The following is a 20,239-nucleotide window of genomic DNA, read 5'->3' on the forward strand; positions in this document are numbered from 1 at the left end:
ACTGTTTTTTTGTTACATAGCTGGGGTGATTCTTATTATTATAAAAAATTCCAAGATGCATACATGAATAGGGCACTTTAAAGCACTTAAAGTGTACTAGGTAACAGTTATGTTAAAAATTAGCATGTAGGCCGGGCGAGGTGGCTCACGCCTGTAATCCTAGCACTCCGGGAGGCCGAGGCGGGCGGATCACTCGAGGTCAGGAGTTTGAGACCAGCCTGAGCAAGAGCGAGACGCCCGTCTCTACTAAAAATAGAAAGAAATTATCTGGCCAACTAAAATATATATATATATATATATATATATATATATAAAAAAAAAAATTAGCCGGGCATGGTGGCGCATGCCTATAGTCCGAGCTACTAGGGAGGCTGAGGCAGTAGGATCGCTTAAGCCAAGGAGTTTGAGGTTGCTGTGAGCTAGGCTGATGCCATGGCACTCACTCTAGCCTGGGCAACAAAGCAAGACTCTGTCTCAAAAAAAAAAAAAAAAAAAAAATTAGCATGTAGACGTTTCCTTAGTTTAAAGATTTAGTTCTTTTAACATTGAAATCAACTTCATGGAAAACTTGTATCTAGAGCAGTTTTGTTATACTGACAAGGTCATATGTGATACGGTTTCAGATCAGTGGTTTTCTACAGTGAATATGTCTCTGGTTTTAATGATTGTGCCAAAGAACTTTATGTGGGTATTCTCATTTAATCTTTCCCATAAACCTGTGAGGGTAGATAACGTTAACAGATTGGAAAACTGAGGCTTAGGAGTTGGTAACCTATCCACGTAAAGCCGGTAAGTCAGGTCTGCTAAGGTCCTAACTGGTTGGTAACAGCCTAGGGTGAGAACTACTGTTCTTTAGATTCCCTGCCTTTTGCTTTGTATCACTCTTCAAAATGTACATTTATACATGCTAACTCTATTCTGAAGATTAATATCCATATGTTTTTATCATCTATATTTTTTAGCACTGGCTAACATGAAAAAATGAAAATGGGTCAAATTTCTGGAAAAAAAAATCCTTACACATAAAACATCATTGTGAAGCTGCTTTAACATAAACCTTTTTGCAAGTTTGAGAGTATTCATGAAATACTTTCTACTTAGGAACAATTTTGACTATATTTAAACTAAATGCTTTTCCACTGTATTTGATGCTGCCTATGAGAGATCCATCATTAACATCCTCATCTTTCTACATCTTCATAATCTTGAACCTAACATAGCGCTTAGATATAGCAGGTGCATGTTGACTTGAAGTTTCTTTAGCTTTGTACTATAGTTACTTTGATAACATTAGCAAATTAGAACAGTGGGCAGTTGATCAGTCTCTTAAATCAGCCAGGTTACAGAAAGGACTATCGGTTGTCAACACTATTTATTTCTTGGCAGTAGTTGAGATAAAGAAAATGGAACAGTTTTTAAGGATAACCTCAGCCACAGGTATTTCTTCAAATTATGGTTTTGTGTGTAGGAGTTGTGTGAATTTAACACAAAACTGTGCATATTAAAGTGATTTTTAAAGGCTTTGCTAAGTTTTCTGTGATCTGTGTACTTCAAATTCTACATGGTATGTTGAAGGCTTATGTTCCACATTTATGTGGGGACAGTTTAAATCAATGTTTCTTGCCTTAGTGGGAAAGAGAGAGATGTCAGTCTGTTGCCCTTATTTCAGAACCCCTGGTATAGGAAGCCACTGTTACTGACACTGTATTGTATCCCTCAGGAGTGTTGGGGCAGGAAAAAAAGATTGAGAAGCATTGGATTAAATGATTTCTTATTTATTTTAAAATAATGATAATTATGGCATGAGTACCAACAGTGAGAAGATATATCTGTACGTTATTCTACATTTTTTATAGGCATATATCTCAGTGCTCTGATAATCACTTCTGTTTTGCTTGCTGGTGTTTTATAGGAACAAAGGAGAAACAGGCTAGCAAGAGAATTACCTTCAGCTGTATCACGAGACAAGGTAAAAACATAAAAACAAACAAACAAACAATGTTTGTAAACACCCAAAGGTGGATTGGTGAGCCTCAGAATATTATTTATTCAGCTCTAGGAGTAATTTTTTCTTCTCTCTTTAACACTCCATTGGAACTATTTAATTGTTTGAGTAAAGGTATGCAAGTTTAAAATAGTAATTTAAAGATAATAGTATTTTGAATTCACTGAAATAAATGCTTAAAGGTGGCTTTTAAACATTAAGCCACCCTTTTTGAAAAAAGAAAAACTCAGTGACTTTGTCATCTTTGTAAAATTAGTTGAAATGACTAATGACTTTATTATAATAAGAGGATTTTTTGGAGAGGGAAGACCACAATATGCACGTAACAGGTTTTAATTATCAATAATACCTATAATAGTTACATATATTAATATCTGTGTGTAAAAATTTGTTACCTTAAATTCTTTGCCAGAAAAGAATCTTATCAAATACCAATAATGAAAACAAAGCTTTTGGATTTTTCTTACATATTCACCTGAAGAACACTTCACAGTGGTGACAATGGTACAGGAAATAGGCAGGGTAAACAATTTTATCTCCCATGACTACTTTTGTTTTTCATGTTATTTTACTATTTTGTTACAGAGGTGAAAAATTCACATTTATAGAATGTTTCTGAATGCATTTTTGGCATCCTTGATTTTTTTTTTCCCTGAATTTTTTTGCCTTTAGTCTTCTAAAGTTCCAAGTGCTTTGGCACCTGCCTCCCAGGAGCCCTCCCCTGCTGCTTCTGCTGAGGCTGATGGCAAGGTCTGTTCTGATTCGTAATCTAAACTTGCATGCCTAGTTGTTTGGTGCAACATAATCTTCTGGAAACAATATACTGGATAGAAGAATATTAATATGAGATATTTGTGCTAAGGTCAGATCATTTTAATGTAATATAAATTTTAAAATTATTTAACAATGTATACTTTATAAAATATTGACATGCTTTTGCTTACAATATAAAAAGTGCACACAGAGAAAAGTAATTTAAAGAGAAAATTATCCTGCACTTTTTGAATTTCAAGCCATTGGTATTTAAATTTTGCTTGTTAAATTGCATGTTTTAACATATCTTTTAACAGTTAATTCAGGACAGCAGAAGAGAAACTAAAAATGTGAGTCTCTTGCTTCAAAATGAAAATGTTAGTACCTTTGGTTCTCACCAAAACACTGTCTTTAAAACCATTGAAGAACCTGTTTGTACAGTGGCATCTATCTCTTGTTGTCTGTGTTATGTTCTTAATGTTCCTTTTATCTAACCCATGTAAGATGGCATTAATTCTAGTTTTAACTAATAATAATAGGCTTTAATAACTAATAAGTGGGAAATAGGCTTTCCCACTGTTTCCCTGTTCAAGAATAGTTTTGAATTTAGTATTTTGGTAGGGAATTAAGATTTCAGAGATGGAAATGTTACTTTTGAACATTTCCTCTTTATAGATTTTGAGATCTGTTCAGTAGTAATGGATAATCCTCTAATGTTTCTTTCTTATGCTTCCAATTAGTTTGTACTTGTCACCCTAAATGTATAGCTTCACATGTGCTTCGAAAGCTTAAGCAAATGCAAAACAACAGGAGGACTGAGAGTTTGAGACTGTTGTCAATTCTTGATAAATCTTTTAGGGGAAAATTAAATAATGTGCAAATTACTCAGACCTATTCCTATTTATCTCCTTTCTTTATTGTCCATATTTAAGGTTCTTAACCTCAAAGCCTTATATCTTATCTTCTCTCAGCCCACTGTGCTCAGATATTAAAAGAACCATCTAAATCACTGCACAAGTTTTATTTCATTCATGGCATCACACTATACACTAACTTTTCTTAAGATTTCGTTTGCTGTATCACTCATGTATGGTTAACAAGCATTTAAAAATGTAACTACTCGTTTGTAAATTAATGTATAATATAAATGTACTGCCTGTATTTAGATGTAGCTTACCTTAACTAACATACTAGAGACAGTTTTTGGCCAGTATTCTGATTCACAATGATACCCCGAAACTGCCATTTTTCTAACAACTGCTATAACACTTTTCTGTTAAATTTATATAATCTGTTTTTAGATTGTGATCTTAAAGAACATCTAAAAAAAATCTCCTAAATATTGATGAACCGTTTTTTCCATTATTGGAACAGTCATTTTTTTTTTTTTTTAACAAGTCAAGACTCTTACGTATATCCTAGAAAATAAGGTGCAGAGGCACTTGTGATTAATGGTAGCACTAGATTTCTTTCAGCAGATCCTTTCTCAGGAGAATTTGTGTTTATGTCACATTCCACATTTGAGGCAGCTTATAGTGACTGTCAGCCTAAGAATGGAAGAGTATAGTCTTATTCCAGTTTTTTTTTTTTTTTGAGTTTCTACTTTAACCTCATGGCATTTTTTTGTTGACTATTAGTAATGTAAACCAACTTGAAAGATACCAACTTTTACATTTGGAGATATAAGTTCATAGAACTTTTGGAGAAATGATAGTTCAACAGTGTTTAAGATTCCTTTGAAGAAAATTAAATTGAATGGCAGTTCTTTTTCCTTGTATGTGTTTTTAATGAGTATTACTTTTAAGGGTAACTTATACTTTTTTCTACAATCTAGTATTTGTGGGGTGAGAGAAGAGGAAAAATTTTGAAATTGGCAAATGGTAAAGAAAAAAGGAATTCAATAGGACCTAAATTGACTGAGACCTTGCAAACAATTTACAACAGAACCTCTTATTTAGACAGCTTAGAGTTCCAGTTATGCCACCCACTGTCTGTTTCTGACCCCATTATCTGTCTGAATAAATTAAATTCCAGATGGATACTAGATGTGTGTTCTTGACTACTGTCAAAGAAAATGAGCTTTGTTTAGTTAATGTCCGATATAACATGGTTGGTATAGGGTTTGGAACATGTTTTTTTCAGGTTGCGTCTGGAGGTGGTGGAGTTGGAGATGCTGTTCAAGAACCAACAACAGGTAACTGGAGAGGAATGCTGAAAACTTCAAAAGCTGAAGAGTTATTAGCTGAAGAAAAATCAAAACCAATTCCAATTATGCCAGCCAGTCCACAAAAAGGCCATGCTGTGAATCTGCTAGATGTGGTAAGCCATGAAGAGTTTGGTTTAGGTCTAATTAGATGACTGAATTAGTAGGAAAACACTTGCAAAGACAAAAGGAACTAAAAGTCTCAAAAACTTAATTTAACTTTTGAATGTTAAGTGTTGACATTTCAAAATGGCACCAAAGTAATATTATTCCTCCTCATTCCACTTAGCCGGTTCCTGTTGCACGAAAACTATCTGCCCGGGAACAGCGAGATTGTGAGGTTATTGAACGACTCATCAAATCATATTTTCTCATTGTCAGAAAGAATATTCAAGACAGGTTAGTATTATTTAATATAAATCACAGACTATAATACTACTGGATGATTACATGATCTCTTTTGAAAATATATGTCTTTTAAAAATTTTAGGTTTTTATTCAATAGAATGGATTCTTTTAGCCTTTCGGTATCTGTCACAGCAAGTCTCGGTTTGTTAACGTACAATGACTAGGATCGTGGTATGCCCTAGACTCAACTTTCCTGAATTATTCCTTTTTTCTCTAGTATTGTACATTTTAAAATCCAACAATTCACTAGCGTACTTTTCAAATTACAAACTAAGAACCATTTGCATCAGAATCACCTATGGTGCCTTGCCTACCCCAGACTTACAAAATCAAAATCTCTGGGAATAGGATCCAGGAAAAGTTATTTCCAAAGTGATTCTTATACACTGATGTGTTACATTAACTAGAAAAAACTATTAGGAAATGAAAGATATTCTTTTGTTTTGTCTGGCTGCCACATTTTCAGACATATAAGAAATTTTTTTTCTAAATTTTAACTTAGTAGTTTCATTACTTTTTTGGCAGATAATACCTTTTTAATTATTTGATTTGGTTCTCCAAAGTATGAAAATGTCTCTCACTAGGCAATATATATATTTTTTCATTCTAATTCAGAGTGGTTTTTATGTGTCCACTGCCTCATGGTTGCCTGTAGTAATGGTTTCATGCAGTAATAGGGAGAATAAAAATTTAGTTATATAAAGTGATCTAATTCTATTAGAAAATATTCTGTATCTAATCTGTGGTACTCTGTTAGCAGGTAAAAGAAATTTTACTGCACAAAAGGATAAAAAGATAGTTTAACTTGCTTCATAATGAAATCAGCAATTTTATCTGTAGAATCTTTTAACCTTGTACCTTGTGATAGAAATAATAATTCTTTGTGTTTTACACTGTGACCTGAAGAAAAAATTCTAGGCCCTAGCTTGTCTCTTTGACTGCTCTTGTCTTTTACACAAAAGCGTTTTCTTTTTTAAGATATAAATTCATACACAACAAAGCCCACCCCTTTTTAAATAGTGTATGTTTATCACAACGTTGTGTAACTGTTATCTAATTCTGTAACATTTGCATTACCCCATAAAGAATCCCTGTACCATCAGCAGTGACCTCCCTTTTTGCCCTTCCTTCTCATCCCTGGCAGCCACCAACCTATGATCTCTATGGGTTTGCCTATTCTGGACATTTCATATAAGTGGGATCATACTAATATGTGGCCTTTTGTGTCTGGCTTCCTTTACTTACAGTGTTTTTAAGGTTCACCCATATTGTAGCATCAATCAGTACAGTCATGTGTTCTAGAAAACAATGATCCAGTCAACAATGGACCACATATGTGACAGTGTTCCCATAGGATAATACCATATGTTTTTTGTATTCACATACACAATACTTAGCATTGTGTTACAGTTGCCTACAGTATTCAGTACAGTAACATGCTGTACAGGTTTGTAGCCTAGGAGAAATAGGCCTAGGTATGTAGTAGGCTAGACCATTAGGTTTGTATAAGTACTCTATGATCATACAAAGACAAAATGGCCTAACACATTTCTCAGAATGTGACACGTGACTATAGAGATATAATATTCTGTTTATCCATTCACTAGTTGATAGATGTTTGGGTTTTCCCCACTTTTTGGCTATAATGAATAATGCTCATTGCAGAGTTTTTGACAATAAGGGATAATGACAGATGAGATAAAGAAGGTAAAATATCAACTGTGGCTTCTAATGTTTGATAATAATTAAGTAAAAACCTGAAGGGTGATTATCCCATTAAGGAAATATCCAAATTAGTACAGTATTCTTATTTAACTTTTATCATTTTATAAAGTTAGCATCTAAGCTCAAATTTTTACAAGTAGAGTTTTTGCCAAAATTTCATAATTTGGTTTTGTTTTGCAGTGTGCCAAAGGCAGTAATGCATTTTTTGGTTAATCATGTGAAAGATACTCTTCAGAGTGAGTTAGTAGGACAACTGTATAAATCATCCTTATTGGACGATCTTCTGACTGAATCTGAGGACATGGCACAGCGTAGGAAAGAAGCAGCTGATATGCTAAAGGTAAAATATTGTGAATTTTTATACTTACCCAACATTTTAAAATACATTCTGATCCTTGGATACTTACAGTCTTTATATTATAGCTAAGTTTTTCTTCTGTTGGTACTTGAGTAGTTTCAAATTCAGAGATGTTAGCTAGTACAAATCTACCACATGTAAATGGGAGAAATTACCCCATATAAGCCAGATTAATATAACTTAATAAGCACTAAAGATTTTTCATTTCTTTCAATACAGGCATTACAAGGAGCCGGTCAAATTATTGCTGAAATCCGAGAGACTCATCTTTGGTGATGAGAACTATATGACACAGACTTTGTTGACTCAAAACTTGCTAGTTACTGCCTACTTGAGTAGAAGTATATTTATGACTCCTGTGTATTGCAATGGTATGAATCTGCTCATGTGAAGACTGGCTATAAACTGAAAAGTGTACTCTGTATTGCAGAACAAATCACATTTAATCCAAATAATAAATGGCCATTTCTAAAGTTTCCCAATATATATATAAAATATATCGTCTGTCTTGTGACAGTTTCTAAAAAGAACTGTTAATGTTCTAGTTGTACAAAGCAGTTTGCCTGTGTGTAAGATGCCCTGTGTAATTGTTATTAGTAGTTGTAAACTGCTGCCATAGTCCTTCAAGAAGAAAGCACCAAGACATTTCATATGACTATAATGCATGTACTGTGTAGACTGACCTGCCTGTAAAAGACGTGGGTTGGCAGGTTCCTCACATGCAGTCACTGTATTCCACCTGTCCTTCAATTTAGTTTTTTCTGAGCGTCTCTGCAGCCCGTGGTGTGTTAGTAAGAAAGCTGAAATGCGCGAGAGGATCTGCAGCACTGCCACAGATGCAGCGTGCATGCTGTGTAGTTACACAGCTCTTCCGCTTCTGGGTCCGCGTTGCCCTAGTGCATTAAAATTTAATAAACCTGAAAGCATGAATTAGAATTTCCTGTGTTAAGAACAACTAGACTCGATTATCTAGTAAGACTTACTTGGTAATGATGGCCAGTTCCTTTTAGTTTTAGAGGATCCAATGGTGACCTAAAGTCCCCTTAATTTGCAAATATAGTAGCAGTTAATTAAGACACCTCTGAAACGGGGCACTTAGACCAGGGTCCAAGATTCACTTTGAGGTGGGACTTAAGATCATTCTACTCTTCGTAAGTATTAGTTGGCAATAGCTGCTTTTGCTTCATACCAACAAAATACATGAAAATACTGGTGGAGCTTTGTTACTTAAAAACATTTGAGTACACACACTCCTAAAGGCTTAAATTGCATTCAGGGGGCGGAGGTGACATTTAAAACGTATACATATTTTACTAAAATTTCCTAGGTGATTCTTGGTATGAACTACTACTACATTATAAATTTTAAGATATGAGTAAAAATCCCAAAGACATCTAGTTCTAGATCTAACAGATGATACATTAAGTACGTGTTGTTACACATATTAAAATTTCTTTTCAGGTTATGAGCAGATATTTATGAAGGACTACTGGCAGGGAAATACGAGTACGTTGACTTTCGCTTACAGCAGATTTACTAAGAAACAACAGGCTCGGCAACTGATCTCAAACATAAAAATCTCCAAATTAGTCTGATATGTGGTACTACTTTGAATCTGTTAATAATCCATTTTGACAGAATACATGCTACCACAATGTTAGCACACTTGAAAATTATTCTGTCATTATACATCAGTTTTGAAATTATAACCATCCATGATATACTTTTTCCAGATAGATAGTATATTAGATGACTACCCTTCTAGCCTTTTGAATTTGTAAGGAAGAAAAAAAACTTAAGATGCACCTTTCTCCACATCAAACATTTCAAATTGAAAACGTTAGTTTTCAAGACATGCTATGGTAATGCACTTGCTAGTACTACACACTTGGTACAAAGAAAAACACAGGCAAGAATCTTAAAATGGAAAGAAAAAAGCACTTCCTTTGTTGTCCCTTAAACTGAGTGAAGTTCTGAAATGTAGAGATGATCTCTGACATTTATAATAGACACCTGCATGTTCTTGCTGTATAAATAAAATTGCTGGTATGAAATGACATTAAAGTTTGTCAATAACTGAATTATTCCTAACTTTTCTCCAAGAGAAAGGTTTAAATAAACTATAGCTTTTTAACACCTAAATCTACTTTGGAACAATACACCTTGTAGTGTCCCAAAAGTTATATGACTTTTTTCCTATTGGATCCTCACAACTGAATGAGGTATTATTATATCTACATTTTTGCATATAAAAAGACATTACTTGCTCCAAGTTATCCAGGTAGTAAATGGCTAGAATTTGAACACTAAAGCCATGCTCTCCTGCCTGTAAGGTTTTCAGAAGAAATGATTAACCATTTTGTGTGTGATTCACTTGATCCTTAGGGAAATGGGGGTGCCATTACCTTGATTTTGCAGATGTGGAAACAGTTCTGGAGAATTAACTTGCCTAATGTTTGCAGAGCTGAACTCAGTCTTGATTCTAAATCCTTTAAGTTTTGACCTGAAAACTTTCCTTACCTGGGTACCTTTTCATATTTTCACATGATTGCATATTTGGTATAAGATTTGCCTCTTTTATTTTCTTTGGTTACTTAACTTTTCAGTTACTTAAGTTGGAGTCTGCTTAGCAGCAGAGGTTGAAAGTTAAAGCTAATTTAAAAGTTTCTAAATTTATAAAATATTGCTACCTTACGAATTCACTCAAAAAAACAAGGCTGTGAGTCAATAGAATTATAGTGGAACACAGGTAAGGGACTAGAAAAACTGCCTGGAAAGTCAAGTATTGATTTTTGTTGTTTTCTTAGAAAAGAAACTTTCTGACTGTAATTTCTAATACCAACTATGGCCTCATCTAACTTTATTCCTAAACAACAAAAAAAATCAGAAATCTACAAGTTTCTAATAGTGGTTTTTCCCATTTCTAATGTGGATACTGGAGGCATTGCTGGTTTTATAACCAGTACATAACACTGGTGAGATCATGCTCCTTACCTGACAAAAAACAGCCACAATTCCTTCCTTTGCACTACCTCTTTCATTGCTCTTACTTTTATCTCTCAAAAAGGAGAGCAAGAAGGGTAGGGATAGGTAAGACAGCATTTCTTTCTTTCATGAAATATAATTTTTTATAAAAAAGATTAACCCTGGAAATCATGGTTTTCGATGATAATCCTTAATGTTTGTGGATCAGAAATAAAATATCCCATCACTAAACAGACACCTTATTTATTAACCAACCCATAAAAATAATGAAATTACTCACACTTGAGGCATAGTGTATACTCCACTGTTTTTCTGATTTGCATAAGCGAAGGTGTAAGTTCTGGAGCCAACCTTTCATGTCTTGAGAATGAATGATGGATAAGTTTGTTTGAACAACCAGAAGGGTTTTTCATCACAACTGAAGCCATTTTATAATGTAAAAATTCCTTTTCCCTATTTTAAGTAAAGAAAGTCCATTCTTGAGAATATGTTGTCCGACAACTAAAACACTCTCAGGATTTGTTACTTGTCTGTGATTTATACTGACTCCACCTTCTGTTATCATTCGATACCTAAAAATAGAAATGTTTAGTAACTAGAGTGATCCAGTCACTGTTGACCTCTCCCCCCAAAAGATTATTTCCCTTAAATTTCAGAGGCTCTCCAATTGAGACCATTTAGCATTGAATTGTTCCAACCTTCAAGCTTACTCTATTAGATTCTGCCTCTTTTAAATGCTCTTCAAAAGGAGCAGATGTAAGGCATAATGGTAATGGTAGGTTTCTTGGTTAGTGGAGAAAAAGAGTTGGGCTATCTCACAGCTCTTGCTATTAATAGAACTATTTGGTTGGTGGTAGCTTTTAAAATGAAGTGAATAGGAATAATGGAGGTACTTTCTGGAATGTTCCCCAGAAAAAAGTCACAGAAAAGAAACTTCCAAAAATGGAAGAACAGTGTTGCTTTTAGTAAGGTACCCATGAGACAAAAGGCTACAAACTACAGTGTTATCTACAGAAATCTTTAGGAAACTGAAAAATCTGTGCAAATTATATTCAGAGACTATGCAAATAATAGGAAATTGTTTGTTAGACTAAAATGAAGAAAATTTTTCTTTTTCTTTTTTTCCCCCTGAGATAGGGTCTTGCTCTGTGGCCGAGGCTGGAGTGCAGTGGATTGATTATAGCTCACCTCACCTCACTGCATCCTCAAACTCCCGAGATCGAATGACCCTCCTGCCCCAGCCTCCTGAGTAGCTAGGACTTACAGGTGTGCACCACACCATGCTTGGATAATTTTTCTTATTTGTTCTAGAGATGAGGGTCTTGCTATGTTATGTTGCCCAGGCTCGTCTCAATTGATCCTCCCAAAGTGCTGGGATTATAGGTGTGAGCCACGATGCTCAGCAAAAGAAAAATTCTCTTAAAAATGAAATTGGTTGATTTCAGAAATAGAAAATCAGTAGCTTATCTAATAAATTCTAGTCTAGATTATTCAAGGACAGAAAATCTTTCCTTTATGAAGCATTATTTTAGTCTGTTTGCTACAGTTTGCAGATCATGTTCTGTTTTGTTTAAATGCATAGAACCAACCCTATTTAGTTTATACAATATAAAAAATACAATCAGTATTACTTAGAACTGGCTAAATCAGATGTGGTGTCATCTTTACATAGTGGTAAAACTTCCAGTATCAGCAAACACACCATAAAAAATGCTTCCACAGTGAGGAAAATCCTTAGCATCAGTGACTCACTGTCGGGAAGTATGTGACACCATGCTCAAATTCAGTGTACATTAAATAAACCGGCACAGTAGGGAATCAATAAGGTGGACTGGCAGGTGCAAAGGGAGACAATGGGTCCTTCCTCCATATGGAGTAATCTAGGGCTCTTCAGGATAGAGGCAAATAATCCAAAACAATTGAAAGAGCAACTATAATATAACAAATGTCATTTATAATCGTGGCCATGGGCTGATAACTTTGACTTATGCTAGAACTCCTGTAGATGAGGTAGCCAGAGTCTTCTGGCTAACTAAAGCTTTTCTTCTCCATCTCACTGCTCACTTAAAATGGTAAGAACCAATCGCATGTCTGATTACTATTTGTGGAACATCTTATTTATTCCCTAATAATACCACATAACTGAGGAATTAAAATATTCTCAAGAATTACAAGAATTACAAGAAAAATGTAATTCCCAAGGGAATATTATGTAGTTCCTAATAGTCTTAAGAAATTATATGCTTTCATTTGCATAAATTTAATATTTTAAATAGGCTGGGTAACTGTCCCTGCCTCCCAAAATAAAGAGGATACAGACTGAGTAGGATAGAGAATCATCTGTTCCCTCAGGGCTGTATTTACTGAACAATGTGGCCCCTCAAACACAAGACTTTTCAAATGTTGGAGGAAAAACTGACTGGGTTAGACTTAATAAGAGACAGTATAGACTACTCTACTTTATAGAAAACTTAAGGTATTTTTAACAATAAATACTCTCGGTTTTTACTTTATTCTTGGACTAATCTAACTTCTATAAGGAATGAGATGTCATTAAAGCATTATCAGGAAAACACCCTCTCTAGAAACATGCTGTGAATTAACTATGAATCTAAAAGTTAAATAATCTTACCCTCGGGGACCATCTGGAATGGCATTTGCTTTGCGGCATGTATCTAGGACGCTTGTTCCAGGGTCGAGAACTAATTCAGAAAATGAAGCTTCTTTAAACAACTCTTTTAACTCTTGATCAGACATGACCTCCAGTGCATCTATGCTACTATGATAAAGGGCTTGTGTACACCTGAAAAACATATTTTAAGGGCCATATCATGAAAGTGCTTATTCAAATCCATGTTCTAATACCCATCAACCAATTATGGAGTGCCGCTTTCTGAAACATCTATTGTATTTGGCATAATTCATAAATATAATGTAAGATAATCTTTCTAATAAACAGGGGCTATTTTAAAGCACTTGAATACTGACAATTCTTGTCAGTGATAAATGACAAGATAACCCTAAAACAGCATACCTCCCGATTTTCTCATGTCTGTCAACTAAGTAACTTTATCAAGTATTAATTATACTAAAAGGCTACCTTTTAGCAGAATCCAGTCCTTCTCGTCCATGAACGAGCTTTGTTACTTCTGCAGCAAGTCGTTTCTGAGGACCCCGCTTTTCTGGCTCTTTGAGATGCAGCTGCATAATGTGGTCAATCTCTGGAAGGGGCAGAAAAGTGAAGAGCTTCAGGTACCTTTGGGACAAAAAAATAAAGTGTTACATTTATGTCACATACCTAATTTTTTATCTCCAGCTTCCTTACCTATTAAAGAATATCCTGCTTACTTTAAAATTTGTATTTTTAAAGATAAAACATAACATGTAGAAAAGTACTGAAAACAATAGACATCCATGCACACACCATGCAGGTTTAAGGTGTTACTGTTTTGTCACTTTTTCAATTGTCCTTTTTCAAAGTAATGAAATAGTCTAGATACAGATGGAAGCCCTAGTCCTATCGCATTCCCTTCCTTGCCCCCAGAGACAACCACTAATCCAAATCTGTATGCATCCTTCCCAAGCATGTTTTTGTACTCTTATGTGTATGTACCCATAAATAAGTATTGTGCAATTTAAAAACTGACATAAATACACTCATGCTTTACATAACAAATGTTTCGGTCAATGACAGACTACATATACAACAGTGGTCCATAAAACTATAATACCATATTTTTACTGTACCTTTTCTACATTTAGATACAAGTACTTACCATTGTGTTACAACTGCTTACAGTATTCAGGACAGTAACGTGCTGTACAAGTTTGCAGCCTAGGAGCAACAGGCTATGCCACCTAGATTTGTGTAAGTACACTCTGATGTTCGCACAACCACAACATCGCCTAACGATGCATCCCCATTGTTAAGAGATGCATGACTGTAATATCATCCTATGTGTAGCCTCTTTTTAACATTTTCTTTGGTGAGACATAACACATCGAAAAAAATACATTAATTAGAAAGATCCAGCTTAATGAATCATTATAAAACAAACATCTATGGAACCATCACCTTGGTTAAGAAATACATTACCCTTAGCTGGGGAAGCCCAAATATATCACACACCTCCACGTCCCCTCCAACTTCACTTCTATTCTACCTTTCATGGCAATCACTTGTTTTTCTTACACTTTTAACAACTCAGTGTGCCTCCCTAAAGAGTATCACTTAGATTTGCCTGACTTTAAGACTTTATGTTTAGGAGATGCATCCATGATGCTGCGTGTACAGCATTCCATGCTATGAATATCCCACAGTGTATTTATTTATTCCACTGTGGACCTTTGTGTCGTTTCTGCTTTTGGACAATTGCTAATAATGCTATAAATCCCCACATATTTCTCATGACGTACAGATACGCTAATTTCTGCTGGGTATGCACCCAGGAGAGGAAGTGCCGGATCATAGGTTACGTACATATTCAGCTTTAGTAGGTACTGCCAAATGTTTTTCCAAAGTGGTTCTGTAAGTTTACGCTAGCTTCACCTTCGAACATTCTCACCAACACATTGTACTGCCAGCTCTTTTGTTTAGCCATTCTGGAAGGTCTATAATAATATCTCACTGTGCCTTTATCTTATATTTTTCTTCACATTATTAGGGCTAAGCACCTTTTTCATATGTTTTTGGCCTTTGGGTAGGATTTTTGTGAAGTACCTGCTCAAGTCTCTTTTCATTTTTATGCTGAGTTGTCTTTTTCTCACTGGCTTAGAGAAATTCCTTATATTAATTTGAATACTAGCTCTTTATGAGGTAGGTAGATGTACTGAAAGTATCTTCTCTTTTTTTTTTTTTTTTTGAGACAGAGTCTCGCTCTGTTGCCCAGGCTAGAGTGCTGTGGTGTCAGCCTAGCTCACAGCAACCTCAAACTCCTGGGCTCAAGTGATCCTCCTGCCTCAGCCTCCCGAGTAGCTGGGACTACAGGCATGCACCACCATGCCCGGCTAATTTTTTCTATATATATTTTTAGTTGGCCAGATAATTTCTTTCTATTTTTAGTAGAGACGGGGTCTCGCTCTTGCTCAGGCTGGACTCGAACTCCTGACCTCGAGTGATCCACCTGCCTCGGCCTCCCAGAGTGCTAGGATTACAGGCGTGAGCCACCGTGCCCGGCCCTTCTCCCACTCTTAACTGATTTTTGATGAACAGATCTTAATTTTAATTTAGTCTATCAATTTTTTCCTTTTGTGTCCTGTTTAAGAATCTTTCTCTATCCTGAAGTCATAAAGATATTTATCATCTAAAATCTTTTGTTACAGATTTAGGTCTATAATCTACCTGGAATTGACTTTTGTGTACTATGGGTAAGGTTAAAGTTCCATGCACCCCCCTCGCCCAGTATAGACATCTAATTACCCAAGCAATATTTATTGAAAAGGCTGTCTTACCAAACTGCAGTGCCACCTTTCAGAGATAAGGTGACTACATGGGCTGTCTGGATTCTCTAACCTGTTCCATTAGTCCCTTAACTGTACGTTTAGACTTGTACTTTAAACCTAGAAGTCATTATTAGAATTAATAACTGAGTTGGCAGGGTTGCTGGATACAAAGGTAATATACTGAAATTAATTGTATTTCTATACACTAGAACTAGTTAGAAAATGAAATCTTCAAAAAAATTATCAGTTCTTGATACATCAAAACCCTAGGACTATATTATCAAGCATGCTCCAAAATCTAAATGAAAAAAACTCTTTTTTTTTTTTTTTTTTTTTTGGTTGAGACAGAGTCTCACTTTGTTGCCCAGGCTAGAGTGAGTGCCGTGGTGTCAGCTTTAGCTCACAGCAACCTCAAACTCCTGGGCTTAAGCGATCCTACTGCCTCAGCCTCCCGAGTAGCTGGGACTACAGGCATGCGCCACTATGCCCGGCTAATTTTTTCTATATAGAGTTTTAGGTGTCCATATAATGTCTTTCTATTTTTAGTAGAGACGGGGTCTCGCTCAGGCTGGTCTCGAACTCCTGACCTTGAGCAATCCACCCGCCTCGGCCTCCCAGAGTGCTAGGATTACAGGCGTGAGCCACCGCGCCCGGCCGAAAAAAACTCTTAGTTACTGTAATTTTGTAATAAGGCATGGTATCTTCCACTCTAGTCTTCAAAAACATCCATCTTAGCTCTTTTTATTTCCATGTAAATCTTAGAATGAGCTTGTCAAGTTCCACAAAAAAAGCCTCTTTAGAGATGGTTGGCATTGCACTGAATATGTGGATAAAATTGAGAACTGACACCTTTCTGTACTATGAATATGGCATAACTCTCCATTTATGTCGGTCTTCTGTAATTTGCTCAAGAGTGTGTGTGTGTGTGTGTGTGTGTGTGTTTTAAGAGACAGGGTCTGGGTTTGCTGCCCAGGTTGGAGTGCAGGGGCCCAATCATAGCTCACTGTAACATCAAATTTATGGGCTCAAGTGATCCTCCTGCCTCAGCCTCCCGAGTAGCTGGGACTGCAGGTGCACGCCACCACACCTGGTTTATTTTTCTTAAAAAACTTTTTGTAAAGATGGGGTCTCACTATGTTCCCCAGGCTGGTCTTCCCAAAGTGCTGGGATTACAAGTGTGAGCCACTGTGCCTGGTTTCAACAGTGTTTGTTTTACAGGAAAGTCATATATGTTTTAAAAATTTTAAAGTATTCTTAGATTATTTTGATAATACAGCAATATCAAAATGAAATTTTTTTCACTTTTTGTTGCAGGTATATGTGTTTTCTCATTAATTTATATTCTAAGCATTTAAGGCAATATGAATTAATCAGAAAATCATTTTTTAATTTTAATTTTTTTTGAGGCAGAGTCTCACTCTGTTGCCCTGAGTAGCGTGCCATGGTGTTGGCCTAGCTCACAGCAACCTCAAACTCCTGGGCTTGCAAGCAGTCCACCTGCTTTAGCCTCCCGAGTAGCTGGGACTACAGGTGCAAGCCATGATGCCCAGCTAATTTTTCTGCTTTTAGTAGAGATGGGGGGGGGGGTCTCACTCTTGCTCGGGCTGGTCTCGAACTCCTGACCTCAAGTGATCCCTCCCACCTCGACCTCCCAGAGTGCTAGGATTACAGGCGTGAGTGTGTTAAGATTACAGGTGTGAGCCACCATGCCTGGCCAGAAAATCTTTTTTAAAAAGGATCTTCAGAGTCATATTTGTGAGAGAAGAGACAAAGGGAAAATAAGGGTAGTAAAGTTTCAGAGAGGAGTGAAAGAACTAGAATATGCAAGTGATAAAATCCTATAAACATGCTAGACATAGATCACAAACTTAGCTCTAAGTTTTCTAGCCAACCACTGTGGTTTGTTTTCTGCTTTGACCAACAAAAAGGTTTTAACTTTAGAACACAGTAAAAATTGCACTGTTCTGTGATGTACTGGTTTATGTGTAAACAGACAAAGTAAAAAACAAAGAACTATAAGGGCACGTAGAGATCCAGTGGCTAAAATTACATCAGGAATTTATGGTGTTTATTTTTCTCAGCCACTATTAAGAACTCACCTTTCCACTGAATCATCTTGCTGCCTGACGAAGAATTGATACAATTCAAATGGAGATGTCTTATCTCTGTTTAGCCAAACAGCATTGCCAGCGGACTTTCCCAGCTTTGCTCCAGTTGTACTTGTAATTAGAGGGACAGTGATTCCAAATACATCTTCTCCAGTCAACCTATGCATAAAGAAGGACTTCATTATGTGCCTCACACACAAGTAGTGGTAGGTTCCACTATTCACTCTTCAGATTTCAGTCTAGTAACTTGCTCCAAGAAAACTTCCTTGACCTATTAAATCTGGATTCTTGTCCCTCTTTTGTACTGTTATAGCATTCACTCTGTTTTGCCATTCTGAACTACAATTGCATGAGTGGCTCTGGACAAGCCGAAGGCAGGTGCTGCATAACTAGGAACTCGACTAGATTCTGAAAGGCTGCATGGGAAGAGTAAAGTGGGGTGAAAGCGCAGCCGGGCGGAGACACTAAAGGAGATGTTTTAAAAATGAGTCTTGCCTCTGTAGCACCTGGGCTAGTCCTCTACTTCATCTCCCTCAAGAAAATGCTATTAAAACCTCCGTTACTTGTCAATATTTGGAGCTGAAAAAAATTTGGGGGGATGTCAACCAAAGAGTAACACTGAGCTTCATGGTGGGTGCAGAGCTAAGGCAGACGTGTTACTCAAGAAGGCCCAAGTTACATACAGGTACAAACCAAACCTGAACAACAGTTTCTCAGAAACTGAGAGGGAGACTAACGGGAAGCAAAACAGACACACAGAATCTTGACCTGTAGTCTATTTGCCGCAGAGTTCTAGTTCCCTTACTCTTAATACCCTTAAATTAGCCCTTTAGTTCTCACTAGCAGTGTTATTAACGCCATTGTGGACGCTTAAGGGTGGGGGGCGGATAAAACCAACACGGCACTCCATAATCCTAATTGAGAAACACAGGTTACTAGTGTGTAAATTATTTGGCCCAGTATTTCTCCTGGGTCTAAAGGCTCTTACTTGTGGATGAACTCGTATCCGGACATGATGTTGCCCAACTGATCAGATCCTCCCAGCTGGACCCTGCATCCATAACGCTGAAACAGGTGATAGAAGTCATAGGCCTGGAGCACCTGGTAAAAGAACTCGGTCAAGCTCATGCCCTCGGGGCTCTTGAGCCGAGCCTGCACGCTCAGCCGGCTCAGCAGCGTGCCCATGCGAAAGTGACCGCCCATTGTCGCCAGGAAATTCACCAGCTGCTGCTTCTGGTACCAGGCTGAATTGTCCAGCACGGTGAAGCTGCCCCAGGGACACCCATCATTGAAGAGCTCCTGGTGATTAGCCGCCAGGGTCTCGAGCCCTCGGCGCAGGGCGCGCGCGTTAGCTCGCACGCGCTCTGCGTCCAGTGCCTCGCGCTCCTTGGTGCGGCCGCTCGGGTCTCCCAGGCGTGCCGTGGCGCTTCCCACCAGCGCGATCACGTTGTGGCCCGCTCGCTGGAAATGAAACAGGCCCAGCAGCGCCAGCAGATGCCCCACATGAAGCGAGTCAGCTGTGGGATCGAAGCCGCAGTAAATGGTTTGGGGAAAGTTGCTCGCCGAGCCACGGTCGAAGAGCTCCGGGAGCTCTATCTTCGTACCAGTCTCCGGGAAGAAATCCTTGAACAGACCCCGAGCCTTCTGCGCCGCCAGTAACCCCTGAGCACCCGAGTGAGCCTTACGGTTCCCCAGGGGCAAGACTCCTGACGGGACCTGGGCACTAGACCACCAGCTCCTAGAAAAAAGCCGCAGCATGGGCGCCGCCATCCTGGTGGCGGTACGCAAGGAACGCCGGGATCGTAGCGGCCCGGTCAGGGCCCGCCTTTTATCGCTCCTAGGGAAGTGCGTCAGTGTCTTTCTGCGCATGCCGGGTAGTGCGCGAGGCGCTTACCTAGGAAGGGAGCTTTTGTTTTAGCCAGTCGTTGGAGTTCCGACTATCCAGGTGGTGATTCCGCTTCGGGGCCCTGGAGCTTTAACGTTCCTAAAACTCAGGTTCCTCATCCGCAATGTTTATGATAGTAGTTCCTACCTCATAGGGTTGTTGTGAGGATTAAGAATTAAAGCACTTGGTACATAGTGCTCTACAAATAACTTTTATTTAAATTTTCACGTAAAAACACTGCGATGTGCAAGTTCTTTGAAGTCTTGGTTCTATGCAAAAACCTGTTCATAGAGGTTATAAACGTTAGGAATTGTCATGCAGAGATACGGAGATGGCGACGAGTCGCACACAATTTCGTAGCGCTGAT

The 20,239-nt window shown here is 37.5% G+C and overlaps 2 protein-coding genes across 9 annotated transcripts in view; one reads left to right on the forward strand and one right to left on the reverse strand.

The window, feature by feature from the left end:
• The window catches only part of DNM1L (dynamin 1 like), a 51,645-nt gene extending 43,917 nt beyond the window's left edge, over nucleotides 1-7,728 (forward strand). For 2 of the 7 annotated variants that reach the window (XM_069489527.1, XM_069489525.1), the window contains 7 exons: nucleotides 1,913-1,969; nucleotides 2,678-2,755; nucleotides 3,076-3,108; nucleotides 4,901-5,077; nucleotides 5,251-5,360; nucleotides 7,275-7,434; nucleotides 7,672-7,728. In XM_069489527.1, coding sequence (XP_069345628.1) covers nucleotides 1,913-1,969; nucleotides 2,678-2,755; nucleotides 3,076-3,108; nucleotides 4,901-5,077; nucleotides 5,251-5,360; nucleotides 7,275-7,434; nucleotides 7,672-7,728 — 672 coding nt within the window. The remainder of the gene's footprint in view (nucleotides 1-1,912; nucleotides 1,970-2,677; nucleotides 2,756-3,075; nucleotides 3,109-4,900; nucleotides 5,078-5,250; nucleotides 5,361-7,274; nucleotides 7,435-7,671) is intronic. The other 5 variants (XM_069489529.1, XM_069489528.1, XM_069489531.1 and 2 more) reach the window with 3 other exon arrangements.
• Nucleotides 7,729-8,302: 574 nt separating this feature from the next.
• Nucleotides 8,303-19,757, reverse strand: YARS2 (tyrosyl-tRNA synthetase 2). Of its 2 annotated transcripts, XR_011235692.1 has the most exons (6): nucleotides 18,976-19,757; nucleotides 17,979-18,146; nucleotides 13,538-13,693; nucleotides 13,070-13,240; nucleotides 10,718-11,009; nucleotides 8,303-8,345 (listed from the first exon to the last, which is right to left on the reverse strand). XR_011235692.1 is itself a non-coding variant. In XM_069489532.1 (5 exons), the coding sequence occupies exons 1-5, from the start codon at nucleotides 19,755-19,757 to the stop codon at nucleotides 10,850-10,852; spliced, it is 1,437 nt and encodes a 478-aa protein (XP_069345633.1). In that variant the 3' UTR covers nucleotides 10,694-10,849. The 2 variants fall into 2 exon arrangements, 1 of the variants encoding a protein (XP_069345633.1); XM_069489532.1 differs by lacking the exon at nucleotides 8,303-8,345 and having other exon boundaries at nucleotides 10,694-11,009.
• Nucleotides 19,758-20,239: the final 482 nt, after the last annotated feature.

This window comes from Eulemur rufifrons, chromosome 16 (assembly GCF_041146395.1).
Source record: "Eulemur rufifrons isolate Redbay chromosome 16, OSU_ERuf_1, whole genome shotgun sequence".
In the NCBI taxonomy this organism is placed as follows: Eukaryota; Metazoa; Chordata; class Mammalia; order Primates; family Lemuridae; genus Eulemur; species Eulemur rufifrons.

Coding starts and splice junctions, on each gene's coding strand:
- YARS2 (XM_069489532.1), bottom strand. CDS start 19,757: ATGGCGGCGCCCATGCTGCGGCTTTTTTCTAGGAGCTGGTGGTCTAGT. Junction 18,147..18,975: donor GGATACGAGTTCATCCACAA/GTAAGAGCCTTT, acceptor CTTTATGCATAG/GTTGACTGGAGAAGATGTAT. Junction 13,694..17,978: donor CAAGATGATTCAGTGGAAAG/GTGAGTTCTTAA, acceptor TTTGTCCCAAAG/GTACCTGAAGCTCTTCACTT.